Source organism: Fusarium oxysporum, chromosome 10, assembly GCF_000149955.1.
Source record: "Fusarium oxysporum f. sp. lycopersici 4287 chromosome 10, whole genome shotgun sequence".
Classification (NCBI taxonomy): Eukaryota; Fungi; Ascomycota; class Sordariomycetes; order Hypocreales; family Nectriaceae; genus Fusarium; species Fusarium oxysporum.
This window is the reverse complement of record NC_030995.1, coordinates 1,334,009-1,356,146: the sequence shown is the minus strand read 5'-3', so window position 1 is coordinate 1,356,146 and position 22,138 is coordinate 1,334,009. Positions and strand designations below refer to the sequence as shown.

Genomic DNA, 22,138 nt, shown 5'->3' with positions numbered 1-22,138 from the left:
AAATATTTTTGATTGCATGGAGATATCATTTGAAATTTTCAAGAGCCCTAGACCTCCTGGAAACTCATGTCTGATCATGTCATTCCGACCAAGTCTTTCTTCCCTCTTCCGAAACCATGTCACTTTTCATCAGGAAGAAAACCGTTGTCGCTATCCCCCTTATCGCAAATCGATCCCGAAGTTGCGATGTCGGAACCATCGTGAGTCCAATTGGCTAGACTGGGCATAGTCACGATGAACCATGACTTCATTTGCTATAAATACACTTGAGCTTCCCAAAGAGGAAAGAAGTCTCTTCACCGAGATCTAAGGATTTGACTCATTTTTCTCCCTTGTGTTATATATATCGTGAGGCTTGGCAGAGATTTCAATCATCTTCAATGGATCTCCAAATTAATCATGACGACCACAACTTCTCTTGAGTTGGCGAGTATTCGCCCAACTGACAACGATGAGGCAGGACTCTCATCCATTGATGCTCTTCCACCGACAGATCGAGGTCGAGGGGCTTATACAGCCTTAGCTTGCTGTACAATTGCCCAAGCGCCTATATGGGGTCAGTATTAAATCTCTCGATTATTCGAAACACATCTAACTTGCTCTTAGGATACTCTGTTTCCTATGGGATCTTTCAAGAGTACTACACCGCTCATACCAATCTCAAAGCCTCCCCAAGTGCTATCGCGTCCATTGGCGCATCTCAGACAGGGATCATGTATCTCATGATGCCTGTGGCATTCATCGTTCTAAATCGCTTTCCACGTCTTCGAAAGTGGTGCGGTCCTCTCGGCTTAGCTATCACCATAATCAGCTTAACGGCTTCGGCCTTCGTAGGCAATGTTGCTGGTCTCATCGCCACCCAGGGTGTTCTGTATGCCATCGGATGCAGCTTGCTCTTCAGCCCAATCTCACTCTACATGGACGAATGGTTTGTCGAGCGGAAAGGTCTTGCTTATGGAGTTATGTGGGCTGGTAAATCAAGCGTTGGTGTCGCCATGCCGTTTCTCTTCAACGTCTTGCTCCAGCGATTCGGGCTCAAAGCAACATTACTGTCTTGGACAGTGGCATCAGTTGCTATGACTTTACCAACACTCTTCTTTCTGAAGCCTCGAGTCGAAATCAGCCGTGACTCCAGGCCGCGTCCTATCAGCTTTGCTTTCTTTAGACACGCTTCATTCTGGATGCTTCAGTTCGGCATAATCATTCAGTCATTGGGTTATCTGATGCCGAGCACCTACTTGGCTAGTTATGCCACCGCGATTGGACTTTCATCCGTCACAGGACCGGTCTTGCTGGCGCTCTTCTCGCTTGCCTCTGTGCCTGGATCTCTCATCCATGGCATGTTAGGCGACAAGATCTCTGGTGCAAAAGTCATTCTTGTCTCCTCCTTGGGAAGCGCACTTCCGGTATTCCTCCTATGGGGCTTGGATCGTCATATAAGCACTATGGTGGTCTTTGTGATTCTCTATGGATTCTTTGCTGGTGGGTTCAGTGCGACATGGTCAGGAGCTTTGCAAGAAGTCAAGGGGACGAACGAATCGATCGATACATCCTTGGTATTTGGTATGCTACTCGGAGGCCGTGGGCTGGGCTTCATTGTTGCGGGGCCTCTCAGTGGTGCGCTCATCTCAGCAGGAAGTTCGTTGGCAAGTGGTGATAGCCTTGGGTATGCGACCAAGTACGGTCCGATGATTCTTTGCACTGGCGTCACGGCAATTCTTGGAGCGTGGGCACCTATCTGCAAGATCGTCAAGTCTGTTGGGAAGAAAGGGCTCGAAAAATATGCAAGATTGATGTTGTAATTGCAAGCACTGAGATTTCGCGTTAGCAGTTCAGGAATAGAGAAAAGGACGGCGGCTAGAGATTTGGTGTTCCAAAATGATGCTTGTTCATTCAGTCCATGACTATTAATTCTATAATTGCTACAAGGTCTTCAATCCGTCTTCTTCTTTTATTTCTTGGTGATCAATGCTTCGCCATTCATGATACCTAGCGAAGCGTCATCCGTTTCAATCCACTCCTCCCACGCCTTTGCCATCTCATCCAACTCATCACCAGTCGCACTACCCATCTCAATAGCCTTGTCGCGCGCGAAGCCAGTCAGCGAGCGATCTTTCATGGCTGATCCTGTAGTATGTTAGTGCAATTGTTCGGTATGTCGACTAATTTCTGACTTGCCCCATGCTTTCTTGTCCTCCGGTGCACTGTAGCACCACGTCCCAAAGCTCAAGATAATGTCTCGACGGGAAACCCCAGCTTTCAGGGCCCATGAGAGAAGTTGACGGCCTCCCTTGTCTTGTCCACCCTTGCCAGAAATGTTCTTAACCTGAAGCTCATGGAACTTGAGGAGGGCTGGAAGTTCAGGCCAGATGCACCACATGTGCATGTCACTCTCGCGAAGAGAAAGTGTGCCCCCTGGTTTAGTAACTCGGAGCATTTCCCGGATGGCATCTACCGGTGCATCCAAATGACAGAGGACCTGATGCGCATGGGTGACATCAAATTCTGCGTCTGGGAAAGGCAGCTTGAACACGTTGGCTTGCTGAAACTTAATGTTGGAAACGCCCTGAGATTCGGCATACTCCTTGGCTCGAACAAGGATCTCATCGGATATGTCGGTGGCAGTAACTTCACCTTCAGGCATGTACTTTGCCAAAGAGGTAGAGATCGTACCAGAGCCAGCACCAACGTCGAGGAGTTTAATCTTTGGGTTCTCTTTGACAATGGCCTGCAGCTTTGGGATAAGATGCGGGCTGCTATTCTCGGCCGTTCGCCATTCATGATGTCTAACTTCGGTAGCTGCATAGCCGTGGCCGTAATCGTTGTGTTCTGATACCATGATCCTTTGTTTGAGTATTGCTTGTTCAAGTGGCTTTGCGTTTCTAAAATAAATCAATCTCGAAGTGTCTATTCTAGGTTCTTAAATTAATCTGAAGTTTGTTGTAAAGGAATTATATATGTTTTGCTCACTGGAGGCAGGCGAAGCTGTTTTCCGCTGCCTACCCTACTCTTTCGTCATTCCTACCGGAGCTGAGGTCGTCAGAGCTGCTCAACTCCGGTGACCCTCAGTGGAGAAAGCCTCAACTCCGGACCAATAAGCCGAGACATTGTTCATCAACGAGCAAACTCCAAGGACCGACAGCAATTGAAAAGAAAGTACGTCTTCTCCATATTGTTCTGTTGCAATACCGAGTAGTAGCTCTAGAGCTTGTTCTAACAAGGAAATAGGAGATCACTGTCAATTTTGGTTGATGGTATGCGACGGACTTTCCGCGGACAGAGCCTTGAGAACTGCCGTGGTAGGGTTGAATGCAAGTTTCAATACTCCATCATCAGGCGTGCTCGAACAGAACTTGCAAAGTCATGATAGAAGTAAAGACATGACAATCTCAAAGAAACAACTATTCCACTTTACAAGCTCCTTTTCTTGTCCGGGAGCAACGTTCCGCATCCCCAATAGCGTGAAGACATCAAACAATACGATGCGGAGAAAAAGGGCGGAACGCCTCCGTCGAAAACCCAAAGCAGGCGCTGGCAGAGAATAAACTCAAGATCGCAAGCAGCCTAGCACATTATGAAGGAGTAATGGAAAGAGTCGCCATTCGCTGGCCATATTCCCGAGGTCCTGTCTCGTGCACTTCCCCGTGGGGTTTGGTCCGTGAGGGGAAACATTGAGCTTCCTTTTTCAGCCTCTGACTACAGCAACAGATGGATTACAAAACAAAGTTGCATATTGTGGCTTGCTGTTGGTCCTTTTGTCCTGCATTGATACTCTATCTATATTTTGAGGATTCCTCTAGATCTTCTTGGTAAAGCACCTCTGAGATGAGGGCGAAGGAATCGCCCGTGCCGAAAAGCGAAGACTCGACTGATTATTCTCCTAGAGTTTCGCGACAGGTGCTGTACTGTAACTTTCCAGTACGTAACCCCAACGATCGTCATTGAGTTTTCTAGCTGTAATGGGCCCCCCTGTTCTCCAACCAAGACTGCAGAGCCGCCACCATCGAGCACGGCTCCTCGGCTGTGGCGTATCTGAGCCAAGTTTTTCAACTTCAGATCAAAGCCCGAGCATTCTTCGTCTTATATGAATCACGGATATTCAGATGAAAGCAATTGATAACGTACCTTTGTCAAGCGAGATAAATTATCTCCGATATTGGAATGTACAAGCGACATCGGTCCAATTGCTCCTCCACAGTCGGGATTAACGAACAATCCATTAGACTTTTCGCTCCGTAACTCGGCCGTAAATCAAGAGCCTGCTGAACGGCCCGGCCCCGGCGAACTCCTTGTTCCCTGCGGGGTGATCTAACCCCCATCCGCATGGAGTCTGTGGATCTGCTCTGCTTAAGCGTCATGATAGGCATCGTCCCCCTTGCAATTCGTTACCCCGACCTCGGCTGGGTCTTTCTCGTTGCAATGCAACGATCCACTGTAGGATTGACAATTTGATCATCTTTGACTGGTTGGGGTATGGTGATAAATTGCCTTAGGTAGCTTGTTGAGAGAAGAGGGTGTGACTCGTCGTGTTACCCAGGGTTTAAAAAGGCGGACTTGCTCCGAGACATTCAAGTTTCTTTATAAGTGCCGGCCCGCAACTCATTTCCACGTTTGAGGATCTGCAGAGCACTCTGATTTTCTCCTTCTCCTCTGCTTTGCCTTCATACGGACTCAGTATACCTTTGCTAGAAGCCATCGTTTAGCAGCAATGGCTCTCAACCACACAGAAAAAGACGAAGGCAACGAGTCACCCGTTTCCCTCGACCCTGAGCGTTCCCACGTTCGCGATGCCGTTTACACAGACGACGCTACGGTGGTTTGCCCGTCGAGTACCACTGATACCAAGCTCATGACCAAGATTGATCTCCATGTCATTCCTTTCTTGTGTATCATGTATCTGCTCGCTTTCCTGGGTTCGTATACTCATACCGTGTCGCGTCGCATAAATAATCGGCTAACACCATGACTTACAGATCGTGTAAACATCGCCAATGCCGACGTTTTTGGTCTGTCCGAAGAACTCGGCCTCGAAAAGACAGAATACAATACCGCCCTCGTCGTCTTCTTCGTGCCATACGTCCTCTTTGAGATTCCCTCCAACATTCTTCTCAAGCGCTTCAAGCCCCATGTCTGGCTCAGCCTGAACATGTTCCTCTTCGGCCTTACTACTCTCCTCCAGGGTCTGGTTCAGAACTACAGCGGTCTTATTGCGACTCGTTTCTTCCTGGGTCTTTTTGAGACGGGCATGTTCCCCGGTGGTAAGTTGATCTAGCGCATCATGAAATAGCACATATGACTTACACCAAACGCAGCTTTCTACTTGATCGGCATGTGGTATCGTCGACACGAAGCCCAGCGCCGCTACTCTTTCTTCTTCAACAGCACCACCCTCGCCGGCGCATTCGGCGGCCTTCTTGCTGCAGCCATCGGCAAGATGAGCGGTATGCGTGGCTACGCCGGTTGGCGCTGGATCTTCATCCTCGAGGGCGGTCTTACCGTTCTCGTTAGCTTCTTCTTCTACTTCCTGCTCCCCGATTTCCCTGAGCAGGCCAAGTGGCTCACCAGCGAAGAGAAGCACTACGTCACAGCAAGACTGCGCATCGACCAGGGCCACGCCGGCGCCGAGCGCAAGACGACCTTCGCCGATGCGCTCAGCGTGCTCAAGGACTACAAGATCATCATTGGTGGCTTCATGTACTTCGGTCTTATTGTGCCCGCATACGGCTATGCCTACTTTGCACCTGGTATCATCAAGACATACGGATACAGCCCCATTCAGACACAGCTTTACAGCGTTCCTCCGTGGGCCGCTGCCTTTGGCTTCTCGCTTGCTGTCGCATTCGCGTCAGACAAACTTCGACACCGAGCCTCATTTGCTATTTTTGCCATCCTCGTCGCCATCGCCGGGTTCGCAATTCTTCTATCCGTCCACAACAACCACTCTGTCCAGTATGGTGCTCTATTCCTCGTCACCATGGGCGCATACACCGCTATGCCCATCATTGTTTGCTGGTTCAACATGAATCTTGGAGGTCACAGGAGACGAAGCATTGGCAGCGCATGGCAAGTTGGCTTCGGAAACATTGGTGGTATTATCGCCGTGTATTCCTTCTTGGCCAAGGATGCACCGAAATTCATCCCGGGTTACTCTATCTGTATTGCATTCACCATCTTGTCGATCATCGCGTGTCTCTCATACGCTGCCGTGATTCTATACGAGAACAAGAAGAGAGATGCGAACCCACCGCAGACCGAACTCACCAACGAGGAAAAGGCCGAGCTGGGCGATAATGCGCCGACATACAGATATTTGCTGTAGATAGAGTTGTACATGTGGCTGGTTCACAAAAGTTGGATACATACCCCAGGTAATCATTTTGCGTAATGTTGATGAATCACGAATGAATCAAAGAGCTTTCTAGCAGACCGTTTGTCCATGACTCTGTTGGTGATTCGGTCTTGAATTTGACTCTGAATTGTTTCTGATAGATCAACCCTCAAGAACAAAATCCTCCATTTCGATCCGTTCATGTAAAAGTAAATAGTGTCCATAGGGAACGCGGAGGCTTGGCGGTATTGCTTTTAACTCTTCATAGTTCCCCTCCGGAGTGCATCGATTGGATTGGATGCTGGCCATAGACAATGCGGTCCTGTCAATTCCACGACTCTGGAATCCATTGGAGTAGTGTCTGGAAGCATCCATGAATACAAAATGAAAACTCTTCAACAATATTGACTTGCTGCCTCTACAGAGTGGTAATCAAGGATGCAGGTGGATAGAAGATTGACTTACACCAACGAGTGGGATCCTTTGCTAAACCTAATTCCGCCCAGCTTCTACTACTGCCCCTCCTTACACACGCCCTTCACGTAAAACAAAACCCCACTAACAAGGCGTCAACTGCGCCCAAGTCAAACCAAACTTTCTACAGTTTTCGGCTCTTCTGGTTGATTGAAATATAAATATAATTCTCTATAGAGGGTATCTTGGAGCTTCTGTACAGTTATCAACTTTCATACGTTTACAATGGCCACAATTCGACATGCCCGAAGGGAGGGTAAGCTCCAACATCCAATCCAATGCCTCTAGAGAGTCGTCATGGCGCTAACTTAAGCTCTCTGAAGATGCTCCCATAATTCTCCAGCTCATCCAGGAGCTCGCCGATTACGAGAAGGAGCCTGATGCCAACAAGGCAACCGTTGAAAGCATCCAGGCCACGGTCGCATTCGCACCCTCCGACTCCCCTAACACCGACGCCTCTATTATCCCAGCCACCGAACCTATATCACCAACGAAGCCCGCTCGTTGCCTTCTCCTCTTTACCCCCGAAGGGGAAGCCGCCGGCATGGCATTGTACTTTTACAACTATAGCACATGGCGCTCGCGTGCAGGTATCTACCTAGAGGACCTATACGTGCGCGAATCGGCGCGTGGCAAGGGATACGGCAAGAAGCTGTTGAGCACTCTGGCTAAGCAAGTCCTTGCCATTGACGGCGGTCGACTTGATTGGGCAGTTCTCAAGTGGAACGAGCCCAGCATCAAATTCTACGAGAGCATTGGTGCATACGCTATGAACGATTGGGTCGGTATGCGAGTAGATGGCGAGGGTCTGAACAAGCTGGCCAGTTTGACGGATTAATAGACCCAATGGAAAAGAAAACAGTTCATTGTTCAGTGTTCATGAGCACGGAGGCCATATGAAATGTGTGTGTCTATGATTTCCGCGTCCTAAGAGGGTTGGCCGCTGTCCTTGATCGTGAATTTGGCGCCCGTTGAATCTGGGAGGACGGCTTTGGCTTTTTACCCTTGCTATCGACGCCCTCGAAAATAGTGAGTTGCGCTTTTGTAGGAGGGACCGCGGGATTTGTCAAAGCACCCCATATGAACTTGGGCCTGTCTGGCTTTGAATTTGGATCCATCTTGGGGGTGAACTGCCAGACTCGTTGATAAGCGCGCTTAAACCATCTGGGCGAAAATTCCTGATGGTCGAATCTTGGCTGATATGGATGCTTTTCCGTATCCCGTCCAACCAAAGCATAAACGGATAGCGGACTCTGACGCTCAACCTGGGAGGCTGGCCGAGAAGCATATCCCTCCCAATCCCAGGCATCAGATTTAGTAGTAGCACCACGTGAGGGCTTCGCAGCAGGTCGTCTTTCCGGGACCTTCCACTGATCTTCCTGTTGAGCGCCGCCGCTGAGCCGGCCTAGAAGGTCCCACTCATCTTTTCCAAGTGGTGGCATCGCTTTGCCTGAAATGCGCTTCCAGAAGCTTGCTCGCTTGGCTTGATAGATATTTGGTGGTGGTGGTTTTCCCCATATGGTTTGACGAGGGACCGCATGATCGGGATTAAGACTCTTGATATCGGTTTTAGGCCAAGATAGTCTTGATGTTCGCTGTACATCCCTCTGACTGCGGAGGAGCTTTCGGAGCTTCTCGGTGTTCCACTTCTCATAGAATGCTGGCTGAAGAGGGTTTGGTCCTTTTCTTACTAGATTTGCCTTTGATTTTGTTTCTTCTACATTGCCCGGTGTTTCGTTCGTGTCCTCTGGAGAATTCGTAGAGGTTTGACTTTCTATCGCTGTTTCGGCTGGTTTAGGTGGAGAGGACTGATTTTGTAACTCAGTTCCTTTAGGCTTGGCCGTCTCTGGAGGCTTTTCATCCGCTTCAACTCTTTGGATCAAGGCTTCCAAATCATCCGAGTTGCTGGGAGGTTCGGGTTGTATATAGTCCGAAAGTAGGCTTCGCCTTCGAGCCCCTGTTCTGCCAAATGCGTCCATCATCAAGTCTGCCATGCGTGATTGCTTGCCACTGTTTGCTGCTCTTAATCTGCGCAGAAGATTGGCCGCAGCGGCGCGGTGCTTGTTTTGGAGATGATCATATTTTCGATGACTTCGAAATCGTGTGCGAATACGGTGCGTAACCTCTGGACGTATTGCTGGAGGGAGATACGATGTTTCGCGAAGGATGTGTCGATAAAGGTGAAGAGGAGGTAGATGGGCGGGAATTGTGGAATGAGGACGAGGCATCATGGCGACCGTAATAAGGGCAAGAGACAGGAAGAGAGGCGCAAGGCCCCGTGAAAGAATTTTAATTGCCAATTGCAAAGGCTCAAGATTGGGTCTTGAAATGATATTGAAGCATTCGGATATCTACGATGGTATAATTTTCGTTTCTACGGTAGATCTTCGGGCAGTGGGTTCAAGCGTCCGAGAGCTCGAACATTTATAGCAGATAGAAAGGCAGTGAACTGGATCTGATATATCTGCGACGATGTGATTTACTCCAAAGGCATGGACTGGAGGCCGAAGGCGATGTGTCTCAGTCGTATCAGTGAACCATCACGATGGCAGGGGTAAGAAGTCGCCTGGAGATACTTGTGCTCTAGCAGCGAGAGCTTGAAAGATGCACCCCACGTCATTGATGGCATTGCATAACTCTGTTTCAACAGTGCGAATGGAACTGAACGATCTATGCAATTCACATCCAAGGAAGTAACTGTTGTGTTATGCACTGAAACAAAGAGTGGCCAAGTTATGACGGCCATCAACAAGTGGTTGCATTAGTGGCCTTGACAATCCGCGCGTGGCCTGAGAATTGATGGCCATAAGCTTCGTGTACTTGCACAAATTCTTTAGCAGCCAATGGCCTGATCGGAAACAACAAAGACATAGTCACTGCAACAGGCCAAGTTACAATGTTAGCGGGCCTCAAGATGAGTACATTAATCTTCGCGAGGCTTGGCTCGTGCGTTCACGGCCTTTACGCGCTTTACGCGCGAGACACGTCCAAGGGCGCGACCGAGCACGAAACAGACACGTCTCGATTAATTGAACGCATCTTTTTTTCTCTCCCCGTTCACGCTCATCAGCCGAGGGATCGGGAACTTGCTGCAAGTGAGCACAACCTAACAAGTCACTTTGACGTGCATAAGCTTAGCACGGTTGATGATGGTACATTTAATTGCCTCCACCAAAGCCAATTTATCCCCAGGTATTTATCAGGTACAGAGGTAACCTGCATTAGCACCTTCTGGGCAACTTTCCTCTGCAAACACACCTGCAATCTTCATCTTTTTCTTTGCTTTCATCCTCACCTCGCTCTCGTACACGAATTTAATTGAAAGCAGCTATAGTGGAGGTCTTTCACCGGGCCAACTAAGCTACAGGCGGCTCATTACGCAGAACCCGCTAAAGCATTGGTTGTCAGCGCACTCCCCGCTCGTCTCTGGGGCATCTTCCAGGTACCTGAGACCCTGGGCCAGTTCACCTGCACCTCACGTCCAATCACTTGCACAACTCCGCCGTGGCCCGCCCACTACACTATCTCGAGCTACTCATTTCGTCTCAACTCCATCTTCATTCTGCAACCACCCAGTTTTTAGGCGCACAAAACGACTGAAACTCCGACGACGAAGCGCATGAGCGAGCCCGGACAACTGCCTTTAGCCTCGTACGGCACTTTTAAAATACTGTATCCTATCATACTGGCCGGCCACATCGACCTCTTGTTTCAAACTTTGCGCGTTTCCCTGCTGATTGTACATACCCTTCGACTTGTTCTTGTGGCACTGATTGGTGCTGTGATGCTACTACGCTCTTCATCAATCCACCTCGAAAAAACCTTTCAGCTGAGACAGTGTTAATATCACGCTGCGAGTAATCACCTATAATACGAGATGCCGTCAGCATCGCAATCATCTCAACAATCATTCAGCATGAGCCAACAATCGCAATCTGGTGTGGGTAACTCCTTCAGAGGTTACAATGGTGACTCCGAAGGTGCTACCATCTACTCGGTATGCAACGCCCAAAAACTATACTACTCTCTCTGCTAACAATCGTCTGATATAGGCATCGTATTCTGGCGTCGATGTATACGAGATGGAGGTCAACAATGTCGCCGTGATGCGCCGTCGCAACGACTCATGGCTCAATGCGACCCAGATCTTGAAAGTTGCCGGGGTAGATAAGGGGAAGCGCACCAAGATTCTCGAGAAAGAAATCCAGACGGGCGAGCACGAAAAAGTTCAAGGCGGTTATGGAAAGTATCAAGGTACTTGGATAAAATTCGATCGAGGTGTCCAAGTTTGCCGTCAATACGGCGTTGAGGAGCTTTTACGACCACTCTTGACCTACGACATGGGTCAAGACGGAGGTGTTGCTGGTCGAGGTGATTTTAACACACCAACCAAGGAACAAGCTATGGCCGCACAGAGGAAACGACTGTATAATCAAAGTACGGACGGAAGACCTAATGGTCTAAGTGGGACATTCTTCAAGAACATCTCGACTACTGCCTCACATGCCGTCGCCGCCATCAGCAAAGCTCGCTTCGATTCACCAGGCCCTCGAAGCCGCAATGGCCCTTCGAGAGCACCCTCCTTTAGCCGCCAAGCATCCATGCAGAACGGAGACGATTTCCCTAGCAACTCTCAACAGAGCTTTGCCTCTGATTATGGACAACAAATTGATTCAGCATACTCGACGCAACAGATTAACAACTCAGTTCAGATTAACGAGACAGAGCCTCCTCGAAAACGCCAACGAGTGACCATGACGCCAGGCGATAGCTTTAGCGGATATGGGCAAAATATGGACATGTATGCAGCGGCCTTCCCTGGATCACCAACGGAACCAAACGAGTCTTTTATCTACACCCAAAATACTATGCAGGATGGCTCGCCGGTGGACGAGGGCAGTGGACCCCTGGCGCCTCTCCCTTACGAGATGTCCCCAGAGGTTGAGATGAAGCGAAACATGCTGATGAGCTTGTTTCTGGAAGCTCCTGGCACCGATCCTACGAAGCATGACATGCTTCGAAGTTACACCCCAAAGGAATTGGATATGCCCATCGACTTGCAAAGCCACACTGCCCTCCACTGGGCTGCTACACTCGCCCGTATGCCTCTGCTCCGTGCTCTCATCGCTGCTGGCGCTTCCCCGTCCCGCGTAAATGCTTCCGGCGAAACAGCCCTGATGAGGGCATGTTTAGTCACAAATTCACAGGATCATAACTCGTTTCCTGACCTCCTCGAGGTTTTGGGCAGCACCATAGAGGCTCGGGACCACAAGGGACGGACGGTGCTTCATCACATTGCTGTGACGAGCGCTGTCAAGGGACGCAATGCTGCAAGCCGGTATTACCTTGAAAGTCTTCTGGAGTGGGTTGTAAGGCAAGGTAGCGCACCTAATAGTCAGGCTACCAATGGGAATGGGCCCAGCGGCTCGCAGTCGGCCAATCCAAAAATGGGAATCGCTCGCTTCATGAGTGAGATAGTCAATGCTCAAGATAGTGTTGGCGACACGGCCCTGAACATTGCATCTCGAATCGGAAACCGCAGTATTATTTCACAACTATTAGAGGTCGGCGCCGATCCGAATATCGCCAACCGTGTTGGTTTGCGCCCCCTTGACTTTGGCATTGGTAGTGAGAATGTTGAGGACAAAACGAACGGCGAAGTCAATGTGGATAAGAATGGCGTGACAGGGACGAATCAACGCAGTCGTGAGAGCAGTGATGAGATAGTAGCCTGTAAGTCGACCACAACTCGAGAATCCATCAGTTCATTGCTAATCAGAACAGCCATCTCTCACCTATTATCAGAAACAGGCTCAGCTTTCCAAACCGAGATGAAGGCTAAACAAGCTTCTCTCGACACTCTTCATACCACTCTCCGCACGACGTCAACACAACTTGGCGAAGCCCGACGAACTTTCGAGCACCTGAGCGCGACACTGAAGAAGCAACAATTAGCTAGGCAAAAGGTCGCCAATCTATCACACGCACGTGAAGATGAGCAAGTCCGTCTTATGCAAGAACAGTCTAGAGCATCACAGCCCAACCCCTCATCTTCATGGGAAACAGAGCTATCTGCTATGCTCGAAGCCGCTGATGATACCTCGGGCGGCGGTTTCGGTGGTGAGGGTCTCCTGCCCTCAGCAGCAGTTCTACGTGCCCGTATTCGTGCCGTTGAGGGACGTCGCGATATGACTCGAAAGATGGTCGCGGCCCTAAAAGGACGGAGTCGCGATGTCGAAGTCAAGTACCGTCGTGTAGTGGCGCTATGCACGGGAGTCCAAGAAGACGAGGTGGACGCTGTAATTGACGGTCTACTCAAAGCCGTGGAAAGCGAACACGAGGAGCTCGAAATTAACCGTGTGAGACGCTTCCTCGGCGGCGTCGAAGGTGTTGTGCACTGATGCTAAGTTCTTTGATTCCTCGACTGCACAGCACACATCGGGTTGTGCCTATTGCAGACTGTAACGACTACACTTTCTGTACGATTCTGTGTTTATTTGTACACGGTGCTTTTGATACCCGCTGAGCCCGAAAAGCACCCCTGCTCGTGGTGGATTAGAACAATGGGCGTTTTCTTACTTATTGCCAAGGGCTCTATACCTTTCTGTTTATATCTCCATTACTGTTTCAAGCTTTTTGTCACTTTATCGTTTTGTCTACGAGAACCGAAGATTGGACGACTACTTATACCTTTATTTCTGGACGAGAAGGAGTGAGCATAAAAGAGGAAAGGGGAGGAGAAGTTGGCTAGATAGCGTCCTTGACGAGTAATGGTGTATAATATATGACATGAAGAATATTCATTGACGGGGTGCTTTCACTCTGGTGAATATAAGTTATGTGATAAGAGACTGGGCAGACTTTACGTGTCTCAGTAGAACTCCAGTGTCGCCCAATTCAAAACTCCAAACGCCATGCAATGCCATGTGATATATACAACAAGCAGACGGCTTGTCCAGTTTAGCTCCAATACCCAGGGCGATCTTGCCGAAAATTTGATGGCATGTTCATGCGACGCCGTTGCGATATACCCCTTCCCATCTCTCCTCTACACCCCCAACTTTGTTCCTCAGGACCTTGATCTCAGCATCAAGCTCGTCTACGTTCCTTGACAGAGCGCTCACTTCTTCAAAGCGTCTTGAACCCTGGGCAGTCTTGACCATAGCCTCAACCATGAAGCGCTGCTCTTCCAAGACAACGAGTCGCTCACGAAGCTCCTTTTCCTCCGCCTCGAGCTGACTAACAACTGTACTCCCTTCACTAGGTGCTTGCGATGATGTCTCGTCAGCTAACTCTGAGTGTCGTAAACTCGATCCGGAGTGGTGATGGGAAGCGAGAAGTCGTGAAGTAGAGACTGCTGTAGAAGATGATGCAGATGAGCGTGAGCGGAGCAGCTGAGGGAGGCTCTTTAGAGGAAGCATATTTGTATGAAGAAAACCACTAGCGTATGTATATATCGCCATTTGAAGACGTCGTTGTGTTGGGCTCTCGGTTGGAAGATCGCGCAGGCGCTTCGCAGCAATGCCATATTTTCCAAAGCTATCAACCAAACGCTTGCGAATCTTGGCCGCTTCCTGAATCTGTGCATGTGTAGGAGGTGGCTTGTTGAGATCAATTTCTCCGCTCTCCTTTTTCTCCGGTTGTAGATTCAGTAAAGCTCGATGAAAAGATGGTAGAAGTTGCTGGATTCCACGCTCAAACTGCCTCAAGGTTTCGTATGCTCGTTGATCTGCTGGCTTGTGCTGTAACGAAGCTGCAAAGTCACGAGCGGAGAAGATCGTGTGCTTGCAATCACGACACATCCGAATGTCTATCCCAACTTGCCCGTCACCAGTTACTGACAGGGGCTTTTCGGTCCCCGAAGGCGCTTTTGTTGCACCATTAGTTTCGCTCGACACATTCAGACCAACTTCAGAAGAACATCCTGTTTGCGGGTCTCCACAGACGACGCGACCACATATACGGCAATGGTGCCTTCTAAACGTCCAAGAGCCAAATTCCTGCTGGCAAAAAGGGCATTTCGAGACGGTAGCATCTTCTTCCCATGTAACAACAGACTGTTCGATGAGCTTCCGAGGGTTCTTTTGTCCTGCTAATGATGTGACTGGGCCTAGCAAGGAGCCATTGGATTGTGTAAGTTTTTCGGGAGGGTTCGCTAGTAATTTTGTGAGTTTTGTTAATCGTTTTTCGAGCCGCGAAATTTCTAAATTCTGTCGCTCAACCTTTTTCCTTCTTATTTCCACGAATGCGTTAGTGTGGTCCGTCAATACACCTTGGTGATCATTATATCCTTCTCTTGATTTAAAGCATGTCTCGCATACTCGTGCCCAGTAGCCTCGAACCGGTTCATGTTTTGCGCTTCGACTCAATTTCATTTGGTACATGGTATGTTCCTCGCAGAATAATCGTCCACAATGTCGGCAGTTTATGCTTCCATTCAAAGGTCCCAGACTTCTTCCGCACGTCGGATCTGTACAAAGATCGTAACTTGTAGACCGTTGCCAATGATGTCGTGTAATAAGTTCGTCGGGGTCAACTGGGCCTTCGAGAGGGTTCTTTCCAGCAGCATTAGATGGCGCGGAAACAGGGAGGGATTCGTTTGATTCAAAAACATCGAGACCGCGTAGTTTCTGGTTGATGAGGGAGAGAGGCTGAAATCGTTTGGCCTTGAGAACCTGCTTATCAAACCACGTCTTGACCTCATCCTGCTCCTCCTCTGGTAATTCTTGGTGGTTGTCGTCGATATGTCGGTTGAGTTGAAGAAGGGTCATCTATGGGCACAGTATTTAACAAACAGCATTCAAGGTAGATATCATCATAATTTACCATCTCTTCGTTGCATATTGGGCAGACAAGTGCGCCATCAGCAGGGCCTTTCCCTTGAGCACCAACGCTGATGCTATTTCCAATGTCCTGACTCGGGAGATCTGGTGAGATACCACTAACAGGCGGGGATATCGACGATGAAGCTATCGATATGCTGCTTTCGGACGCTGCTAATGGACTTGCTACTCGAGGCGCATTCGTAATCGGAGGTGTCGGGGGAGCAAGGCCCCTGCCGCTGCCTAGGACACGGCCGCCGCCCAATTTGCGGCCCGACATGATGAAGAGGTTTCGAAATGAGAAGACAAAATCAAAGAGAAAGAGAGTGCGACCGTAGCTGGTCGGGCTCTATCTCGAGCTGCTCCACGGGGGGATGTTGGAAGTAAGATGATGGATTGAGGGGATACAGGATAGCCTGGCAAGGTACTGCTCCCAGTGGCTTGGTGCTCATGCCAGATAAAGAGGTACCTTGGGCTCGGAGCTCCAAAGGCGGTGAACCAAGTACACTTATAGCATGCGTCATTCTATACCAAATAAAGTTAGCTCTTATTCGCTTCCTCCCGTTCCCCGTCTCATGGGGCAAGAAAAACTTGGGACCTTTATCTTGTACGACAAAAATATCGAGGCAGGTTACACTCTAGAATATTGCGCTCATAGAGTAGCTAATTTTGACTCTCTGGCTTCGGTTCAGAAGTTTTCTTGCCCCCTTGAGCCTTCGTGTCTTATCATAACCCCTGCAGCTTCGATAAGAGTCAACCATTGTCACCTTTACTTACCGTCCCTGACTTTAGCTGATGGGGAAAAATGACCCCCATTCAGAAGCCAGTATCAGCCCAGCCGGCGCTGGCATCTCCGGCATCTCCTCCCGCCTCTTCTACACCCTCCTCTGAATCTACTTCTGCTTCTGCTTCCTCCTCCTCTGCTTCAGTCGCAATGGCAAAGACTTACCCTCCCGTGCAGCCTGGAGGCAGTTTGATCTTAGCATGGCAAATCAAGCACAAGAAGGTGCTTGTTGTCGGCGGTGGTGAGGTACGTCTGGATCATCATCACATGCGCCGAGCCTCGGACTTTGATGTTTGATGCGCTCATCAATCACAAACTACCGTGGAATCAATGATTCATCTTACCTGACAATTCTCTTTAGGTCGCTGCTGGTAGAATCTTAAACTGCCTCAACGCCGATGCCAACGTCACTGTCGTGTGCCCCAAGTCCGGCCTCAATGATGAAGTCGCCTACCGAGTTAGCGAAGGCCAAGTCGCCCACGTCGACCGAGTATTCGAGCCCGAAGATTTAGACGGAGCCAGCATGGTTCTGGTCGCTATCGACGACCCCGCCGCCTCGACCGTCATTTGGAAGCTTTGCAAGGAGCGAAGGATTCCCGCCAACATCGCCGACGTACCACCAGAATGCGATTTCTATTTCGGCAGTATCCATCGTGATGGTCCCCTCCAGATTATGGTCAGCACCAACGGCAAGGGACCCAGGTTGGCGGCGGCCATTCGGCAATTCATCGCCAAGCAACTACCCAAGAATGCTGGTAATGCCATCGAGACTATCGGTGAACTACGACTAAGGTTAAGAAAAATGGCCCCCAAGCCTGAGGATGGACCCAAACGAATGCTCTGGTCAGTTCCATGAGGCCCCTCACGCAGACTATACTGACAATCCCGATAATAGGATGTCCAAAGTTAGCGATACCTACAAGTGGGACGAGATGTGCGGCCTCACAGACGAAGATATGGACAATCTCCTTCTGTTTTATCCTGCCAACAAAGTCCCTGCGATGGACGTTCTGCTAGCTCTCCGGGGAGGCACCGACGTCAAGAAACTCGACGTCTTTGACGGCTCATTCGGCTTCAGTGTCGGCGCCTAGATACCGACAACACATACAGCAGGCAATATCTACTAAACGATGGCGCAAGACACGGAGAACACTACGATGTATACAATTTATTTGGGACAAGGTGCATATATGGTTTGGAACATTTTGACTACGTATTGTAGATGGGGAAGACGCTGTCATAGCATTATTTGGTATGGAAATGGCGGTTTCAGAACAGTTCACCAGTTGCGGTATTATTTGTTGGGGACATACTCTTCATTCTAAATTGTCGTATTTACAAATCCTTTGAATTGCTCAGACATGTGGATGGCCGATCCCGAGACATATCGGCAGTTGATGTCAAAAAAAAAAAAAAAAAAAAAAAAAAAAAAAAAAAACGAAACACGATAATTCGCTCGGCAGTTGTCAGGGTGTAAGCACTGTATTATAAGAGGGAGAGATGATGATCATTAATTTTTGTAATATTTTTCTATGGTCAAGTTTTCATCCGCCCAACCTTTTAACTGATCTATTCTATGTCGTCATACATCATAACTTGGTATCATAAAAGCCTCTACAGCTTAAGAACCACCTTGTGGGTAGCAGTCTTCTCCTTCTCGTCGCCGAAAACATCAATGTCCCAGTCAGGAGAGTCTGGAAAATGTTAGTAGAAATTCAGGTATTTGGGATCGTGGATTGAGACTTACAGGTCTTGGGGATGTTGAAACGCTGGGGCTTCTCGCCGAACTTCTCAAGCTCCTTGATAGCCTCCTCGTCAAGCTCCACCTCCTCGAAGTTGCTGCGAATACGAGCGGGAGTAACGGACTTGGGGATGACGATGTGGTTGTCGAGGGTGGACCAGGCGAGGATGACCTGAGCGGGTGTGACCTCCTTACCCTTGGACTTGCTGAGGCGCTCAGCGATAGCCTTGACCTCGGGGGTGTTGATGAGGAGAGGCTCGCCCCATGAGTTGTTGCCGAAGGCAGAGTAGGCGGTCAGGTAGATACCCTTCTCCTTCTGGTACTTGACAAGCTCGGGCTGGGGAAGTCGAGGGTGGCGCTCGACTTGGTTGATGGCGGGGGTGACACCGGTGTCCTTGATGATGGTCTCAAGCTAGTGGGGGTCAGTTGTTTGTTCAAGAGTTGGGGTGAGGCATTGTAGAAGCTTACCATCTCAATAGAGAAGTTGGAGACACCAATGGAGCGAACCTTCTCCTTGGGCAGCTTGGTAACAGCCTCCCAAGTCTGGGACAGGGTGACGCCCTGGTCAAGCTCGGTCTTGTTCTTATCGTCGGCCTTGAGGGGGAAGAGCTCGGGGCCGTTCTTGAAGGCAACGGGCCAGTGGATCAGCCAGAGCTGATACGATGGTTAGCTGTGCGTGGAAACGAGTGAATGAATCTTAAACTCACGTCAAGGTAGTCAAGACCAAGCTCCTCAAGGGAGTCATCAAGAGCACCGGGAACCTCCTCAGGGCGGTGCTTGTTGTTCCAGAGCTTGCCGGTGATGAAGATGTCCTCACGCTTAAGGCCGGGGACGTCGTTGAGGGCCTTCTTGATACCCTCGCCGACCTCACGCTGGTTCTGGTAGATCTTGGCAAGATCGAGGTGACGGTAACCGGCCTTGAGGGCCTCATAGACACCGTTGCCGACCTCACCGGGGGCAGCCTGCCAGGTGCCGTAGCCGATCTGGGGCATCTTGTGGCCCGAGTTGAGGGTGACAGTTCGACCGAAAGACATGATTGCAGTTGTTTTTTGGGTGAGGGTGGTATGTGAGAGGGTTGTGTAAGTGTGAGAATGGGAAGAGAGAAAAGAGAGAGAGATCAACTTGGGAGAGGAGACGTGGAGGGGTTTATAAGAAGAATTGCGTAGCTGCAACAACCGCCAGAAACGCAAGAGTAAGGTAATGTTAGTAAACGTGGACGCGTTATGACACCAGATGAGAACCCAGTACTTGCTATCGCCATAGATATCCACATTTACATCTTAATCTTCTCCAATGCCATGTCTCGCGCATCGAGAACCCTGGTGGTGACGGCTCCCTCCCCCACCAACTCCTCATCTACAATAGCTGTAACAGGAATGACTTGTTACACTAAAAAGGTACTCATGATGCCTAAATGGGCAGCTCCGAAGAGCTTTCACAGAAGCTGATTCGCTAATCAAGACATCGATCGAGAAGCTTCTACTGTACGTATCCAGAAACACCAACCGCAAACTGCCGTGCCTGTCACCAAAGCAAACCAAAGCAACGACGCCGCGGGGCAATTTCCATACTTGCCCCACGTCAAAAGTCGTCATTGCCCCGTTGAAGGGGCTAAAAAAGCCCGCATTTGTTAGCGCTACGTGCACTCCATAGCGCTCCTGTTGTTGCGATGCGGATTCACCTGAGAATGATATCAGCAACTTTTTTTTTTTGTTGCTGGTGGGGGTGCAAGCTTTCGGTCTAGTTACCCCGAGTCAGTGCTAAAATGCCCCTACTAACAGATGGTTCTCATGTATCATTGGCACGGCTGGACCTGCCCAGCTCCTGGGGTTTCTAGTGGGAATATGGAGAAGGCGTGCTTAGTGGAATCTAATGCTAACGTTGATTGGTATTTTGTGGTGATGGACTGTCAGAGTTGTCATGAGGGGTAACAACCATGTTGAGAAGCCGGGGGAGCATGATAAAAGGAAGAAAATTTTGTATTCATGTTGGATGTGCTTCATGAGCTAATAGGTGTTTCAAACAAATTCATTCACAGCATGTCAGATAATCAAGACTCAAGGAGCTTCTGACTAACAAATTATAAAGATATGGTATAATCATGATAAAGGTTGGGGACCCTTTTGAGCACGGCGGACGACTCATGATGGTCTCCCCTCAATGTAAACAATCCAACTTCTCAACCTGAAAGAATTCTGAGTCATCATAAGTATCACTTGCTATAACCCGTGTCGCTTCCATGGCTTCATACCACGAAACGTCCGGATAACTGCAAATAACATATTAGTTGGTAGATTGGAAACTTGGTCAATGGTAATGATCCAATACTTGTTCATGAGAAGCTATTTTTTAGTTTTAGTCTTAAACGGGGTTAACAGTTGCCAAGATGAGGTAGATACTGCGCAGCATGGGCGATCTGTTGTTGGCAACTAGACGTACCTTATACACTTGTTTGAGACCACCGTAAAGTCATGATTGTGGTTTCGATTACATTTTGCGACTAAGAACGAGACACCAAAAAGGCAAACAAAAACAAGATAAGCCAATAAAAAAAGACACGTAGAAGCAAAAGAGATAGCCTTACAACAGCCTCTTGGGATCCAACATCCTATGTCTCCTTCTCCTTCTCCTTTTCCTTCTTCTGCTTCTCCTCCGCCTCTTTCTTCTCCTTCTTCTGTATGAACCACTGCTTTACAAAGTCCCAAGTAATCCCAGCTTCCTCCAAACATGAGCTCCAATTGTTCATTGTTTCCTGTATCAGGTCCGAGCCTTTTGCCGCTTTCTTGTCGGGATTGAAGTTGAAATTCTTGACCAGACTCGATTCTGGCAATACACAATTCTCATTCCAAATGAACTTACGGTGCCGACCCTTCCCAAATTCCATACGAAACCCGAGCTCGCGGCCAAATGTACTATCAACATCGTTCAATTTAACCGCTGGGAGTTCTTCTGTAGTCTTTTTTCCATGGGCGTTGGTGAATGTTTGTCTCCGCATCGTGAGTGACTTCAGTGTCTCCCATGCATGCTTGTTGATTTCTCTCTTGGGTAGTCCGTCTGGTGCCATCTTAGGATCCAGAACAGGTTCGGTACGGCGTACCTGCTTTTTAGGCGGAGGCCTATATTTGGTCTTAGGACGTACACGGGGCGGCCGAGCATTGAATGTTTCCTGGGGTGCATTCGTGGGCTGAGTTTGAGGCTCTGGCTCTGGCTCGGCGTTCGTTCGTGAAGATTCTCCAGGTTTTTGACGGCCAATTTGGCTAATCAACATGGGTAAAACTTCAAAGCCCACGTCCTCCATCTCTACATCGTCGCGCGCCTCCATCTCTTCTCGCACTTGCTTCCCCGTCGTTCGTATAGGCGCCTTTCCCTTATTGTCCTTCTTGCCGACCCTGTATGGGTCGGACGGTTTCAGTGGCGGTGCCTTATCTTTATTGCGCTTCTTCTGATATCCCAGCTTCTTCTTCTGCTCTTGCCGATGTTTCGTCATAACTTCCTTGAGGGCTAACCATATCTCCGATGTGATTTTTCTGTCCCCCTCAGAGGTCTTCTGTATGCGGTTGGATCCTTGAGCGTCGAGATCGAGAGGAAGTTCATTGTCGGCAAAGGGGAATTGCTCCCTGGTGATTCCCATGCATTTCGTCAGACGCTCGAGTGCCCGTCCATCTGCTGGGAATACTTTCCCTCTGCCAAGACGTGGACTGACACCCATGCCCCAGGTTTTGTACCGATATACAAGTTTATCGGCTTTTTCATTCAATGGATAGATAAGCCCCCGGAGAAGAGAGGCACCAAAGCGCTTGATGTCGCCCTTCGCCTTTCCAAAGCTCATCTCTTTTTCTTTGACATTAAATCCTTGCAGTTCGTCGAGAAAGCGGAATATTCGATGCGTCCGTTTAGCAGGGACGTGTTGGTCTTGAAAATCACAGTTATCGAGCGCAAGAAGGTCATATGATGAAAACTCCTGGAGCATCCTCGAGACCGTTTCGCGA

General features: G+C 49.2%; 10 protein-coding genes across 12 annotated transcripts; 5 read left to right on the top strand and 5 right to left on the bottom strand.

Annotated features, from left to right (window-relative positions):
• Positions 1 to 320: 320 nt before the first annotated feature.
• Positions 321 to 1,941, top strand: FOXG_11414 (uncharacterized protein). Its single transcript, XM_018391026.1, has 2 exons — positions 321 to 556; positions 607 to 1,941. Exons 1-2 carry the CDS (start codon positions 400 to 402, stop codon positions 1,800 to 1,802), a joined length of 1,353 nt encoding a protein of 450 aa, XP_018249604.1. The 5' UTR covers positions 321 to 399; the 3' UTR covers positions 1,803 to 1,941.
• Positions 702 to 3,066, bottom strand: FOXG_11413 (uncharacterized protein). The gene is made up of 2 exons (XM_018391025.1): positions 2,179 to 3,066; positions 702 to 2,127 (listed from the first exon to the last, which is right to left on the bottom strand). Exons 1-2 carry the CDS (start codon positions 2,837 to 2,839, stop codon positions 1,952 to 1,954), a joined length of 837 nt encoding a protein of 278 aa, XP_018249603.1. The 5' UTR covers positions 2,840 to 3,066; the 3' UTR covers positions 702 to 1,951.
• Positions 3,067 to 3,820: 754 nt separating this feature from the next.
• On the top strand, positions 3,821 to 6,725 carry FOXG_11412 (uncharacterized protein). The gene is made up of 3 exons (XM_018391024.1): positions 3,821 to 4,913; positions 4,974 to 5,258; positions 5,313 to 6,725. The coding sequence occupies exons 1-3, from the start codon at positions 4,709 to 4,711 to the stop codon at positions 6,317 to 6,319; spliced, it is 1,497 nt and encodes a 498-aa protein (XP_018249602.1). The 5' UTR covers positions 3,821 to 4,708; the 3' UTR covers positions 6,320 to 6,725.
• Positions 6,726 to 6,831: 106 nt separating this feature from the next.
• On the top strand, positions 6,832 to 9,116 carry FOXG_11411 (acetyltransferase). Its single transcript, XM_018391023.1, has 2 exons — positions 6,832 to 7,058; positions 7,126 to 9,116. Exons 1-2 carry the CDS (start codon positions 7,028 to 7,030, stop codon positions 7,638 to 7,640), a joined length of 546 nt encoding a protein of 181 aa, XP_018249601.1. The 5' UTR covers positions 6,832 to 7,027; the 3' UTR covers positions 7,641 to 9,116.
• On the bottom strand, positions 6,949 to 9,262 carry FOXG_11410 (uncharacterized protein). The gene has a single exon (XM_018391022.1). It carries the CDS (start codon positions 9,031 to 9,033, stop codon positions 7,714 to 7,716), a length of 1,320 nt encoding a protein of 439 aa, XP_018249600.1. The 5' UTR covers positions 9,034 to 9,262; the 3' UTR covers positions 6,949 to 7,713.
• A 580-nt stretch (positions 9,263 to 9,842) lies between these two features.
• On the top strand, positions 9,843 to 15,544 carry FOXG_11409 (uncharacterized protein). Its single transcript, XM_018391021.1, has 3 exons — positions 9,843 to 10,799; positions 10,855 to 12,535; positions 12,587 to 15,544. The coding sequence occupies exons 1-3, from the start codon at positions 10,680 to 10,682 to the stop codon at positions 13,201 to 13,203; spliced, it is 2,418 nt and encodes an 805-aa protein (XP_018249599.1). The 5' UTR covers positions 9,843 to 10,679; the 3' UTR covers positions 13,204 to 15,544.
• Positions 13,073 to 16,041, bottom strand: FOXG_11408 (uncharacterized protein). Its single transcript, XM_018391020.1, has 2 exons — positions 15,629 to 16,041; positions 13,073 to 15,573 (listed from the first exon to the last, which is right to left on the bottom strand). The coding sequence occupies exons 1-2, from the start codon at positions 15,902 to 15,904 to the stop codon at positions 13,810 to 13,812; spliced, it is 2,040 nt and encodes a 679-aa protein (XP_018249598.1). The 5' UTR covers positions 15,905 to 16,041; the 3' UTR covers positions 13,073 to 13,809.
• A 345-nt stretch (positions 16,042 to 16,386) lies between these two features.
• On the top strand, positions 16,387 to 19,174 carry FOXG_11407 (uncharacterized protein). 3 transcript variants are annotated; one of them, XM_018391018.1, is made up of 4 exons: positions 16,391 to 16,654; positions 16,770 to 17,251; positions 17,304 to 18,111; positions 18,158 to 18,574. In XM_018391018.1, exons 1-3 carry the CDS (start codon positions 16,430 to 16,432, stop codon positions 17,497 to 17,499), a joined length of 903 nt encoding a protein of 300 aa, XP_018249596.1. In that variant the 5' UTR covers positions 16,391 to 16,429; the 3' UTR covers positions 17,500 to 18,111; positions 18,158 to 18,574. The 3 variants fall into 3 exon arrangements, with proteins under 3 accessions (XP_018249595.1, XP_018249597.1, XP_018249596.1); XM_018391017.1 differs by having other exon boundaries at positions 16,387 to 16,654; positions 17,304 to 19,174; XM_018391019.1 differs by having other exon boundaries at positions 16,387 to 16,654; positions 16,770 to 19,174.
• On the bottom strand, positions 17,872 to 19,594 carry FOXG_11406 (alcohol dehydrogenase (NADP+)). The gene is made up of 4 exons (XM_018391016.1): positions 18,857 to 19,594; positions 18,618 to 18,803; positions 18,156 to 18,561; positions 17,872 to 18,102 (listed from the first exon to the last, which is right to left on the bottom strand). The coding sequence occupies exons 1-4, from the start codon at positions 19,181 to 19,183 to the stop codon at positions 18,023 to 18,025; spliced, it is 999 nt and encodes a 332-aa protein (XP_018249594.1). The 5' UTR covers positions 19,184 to 19,594; the 3' UTR covers positions 17,872 to 18,022.
• A 1,163-nt stretch (positions 19,595 to 20,757) lies between these two features.
• On the bottom strand, positions 20,758 to 22,119 carry FOXG_11405 (uncharacterized protein; the record flags this gene model as incomplete). Its single annotated transcript, XM_018391015.1, has 1 exon — positions 20,758 to 22,119. One exon carries the CDS (start codon positions 22,117 to 22,119, stop codon positions 20,758 to 20,760), a length of 1,362 nt encoding a protein of 453 aa, XP_018249593.1.
• Between the last annotated feature and the right edge of the window lie 19 nt (positions 22,120 to 22,138).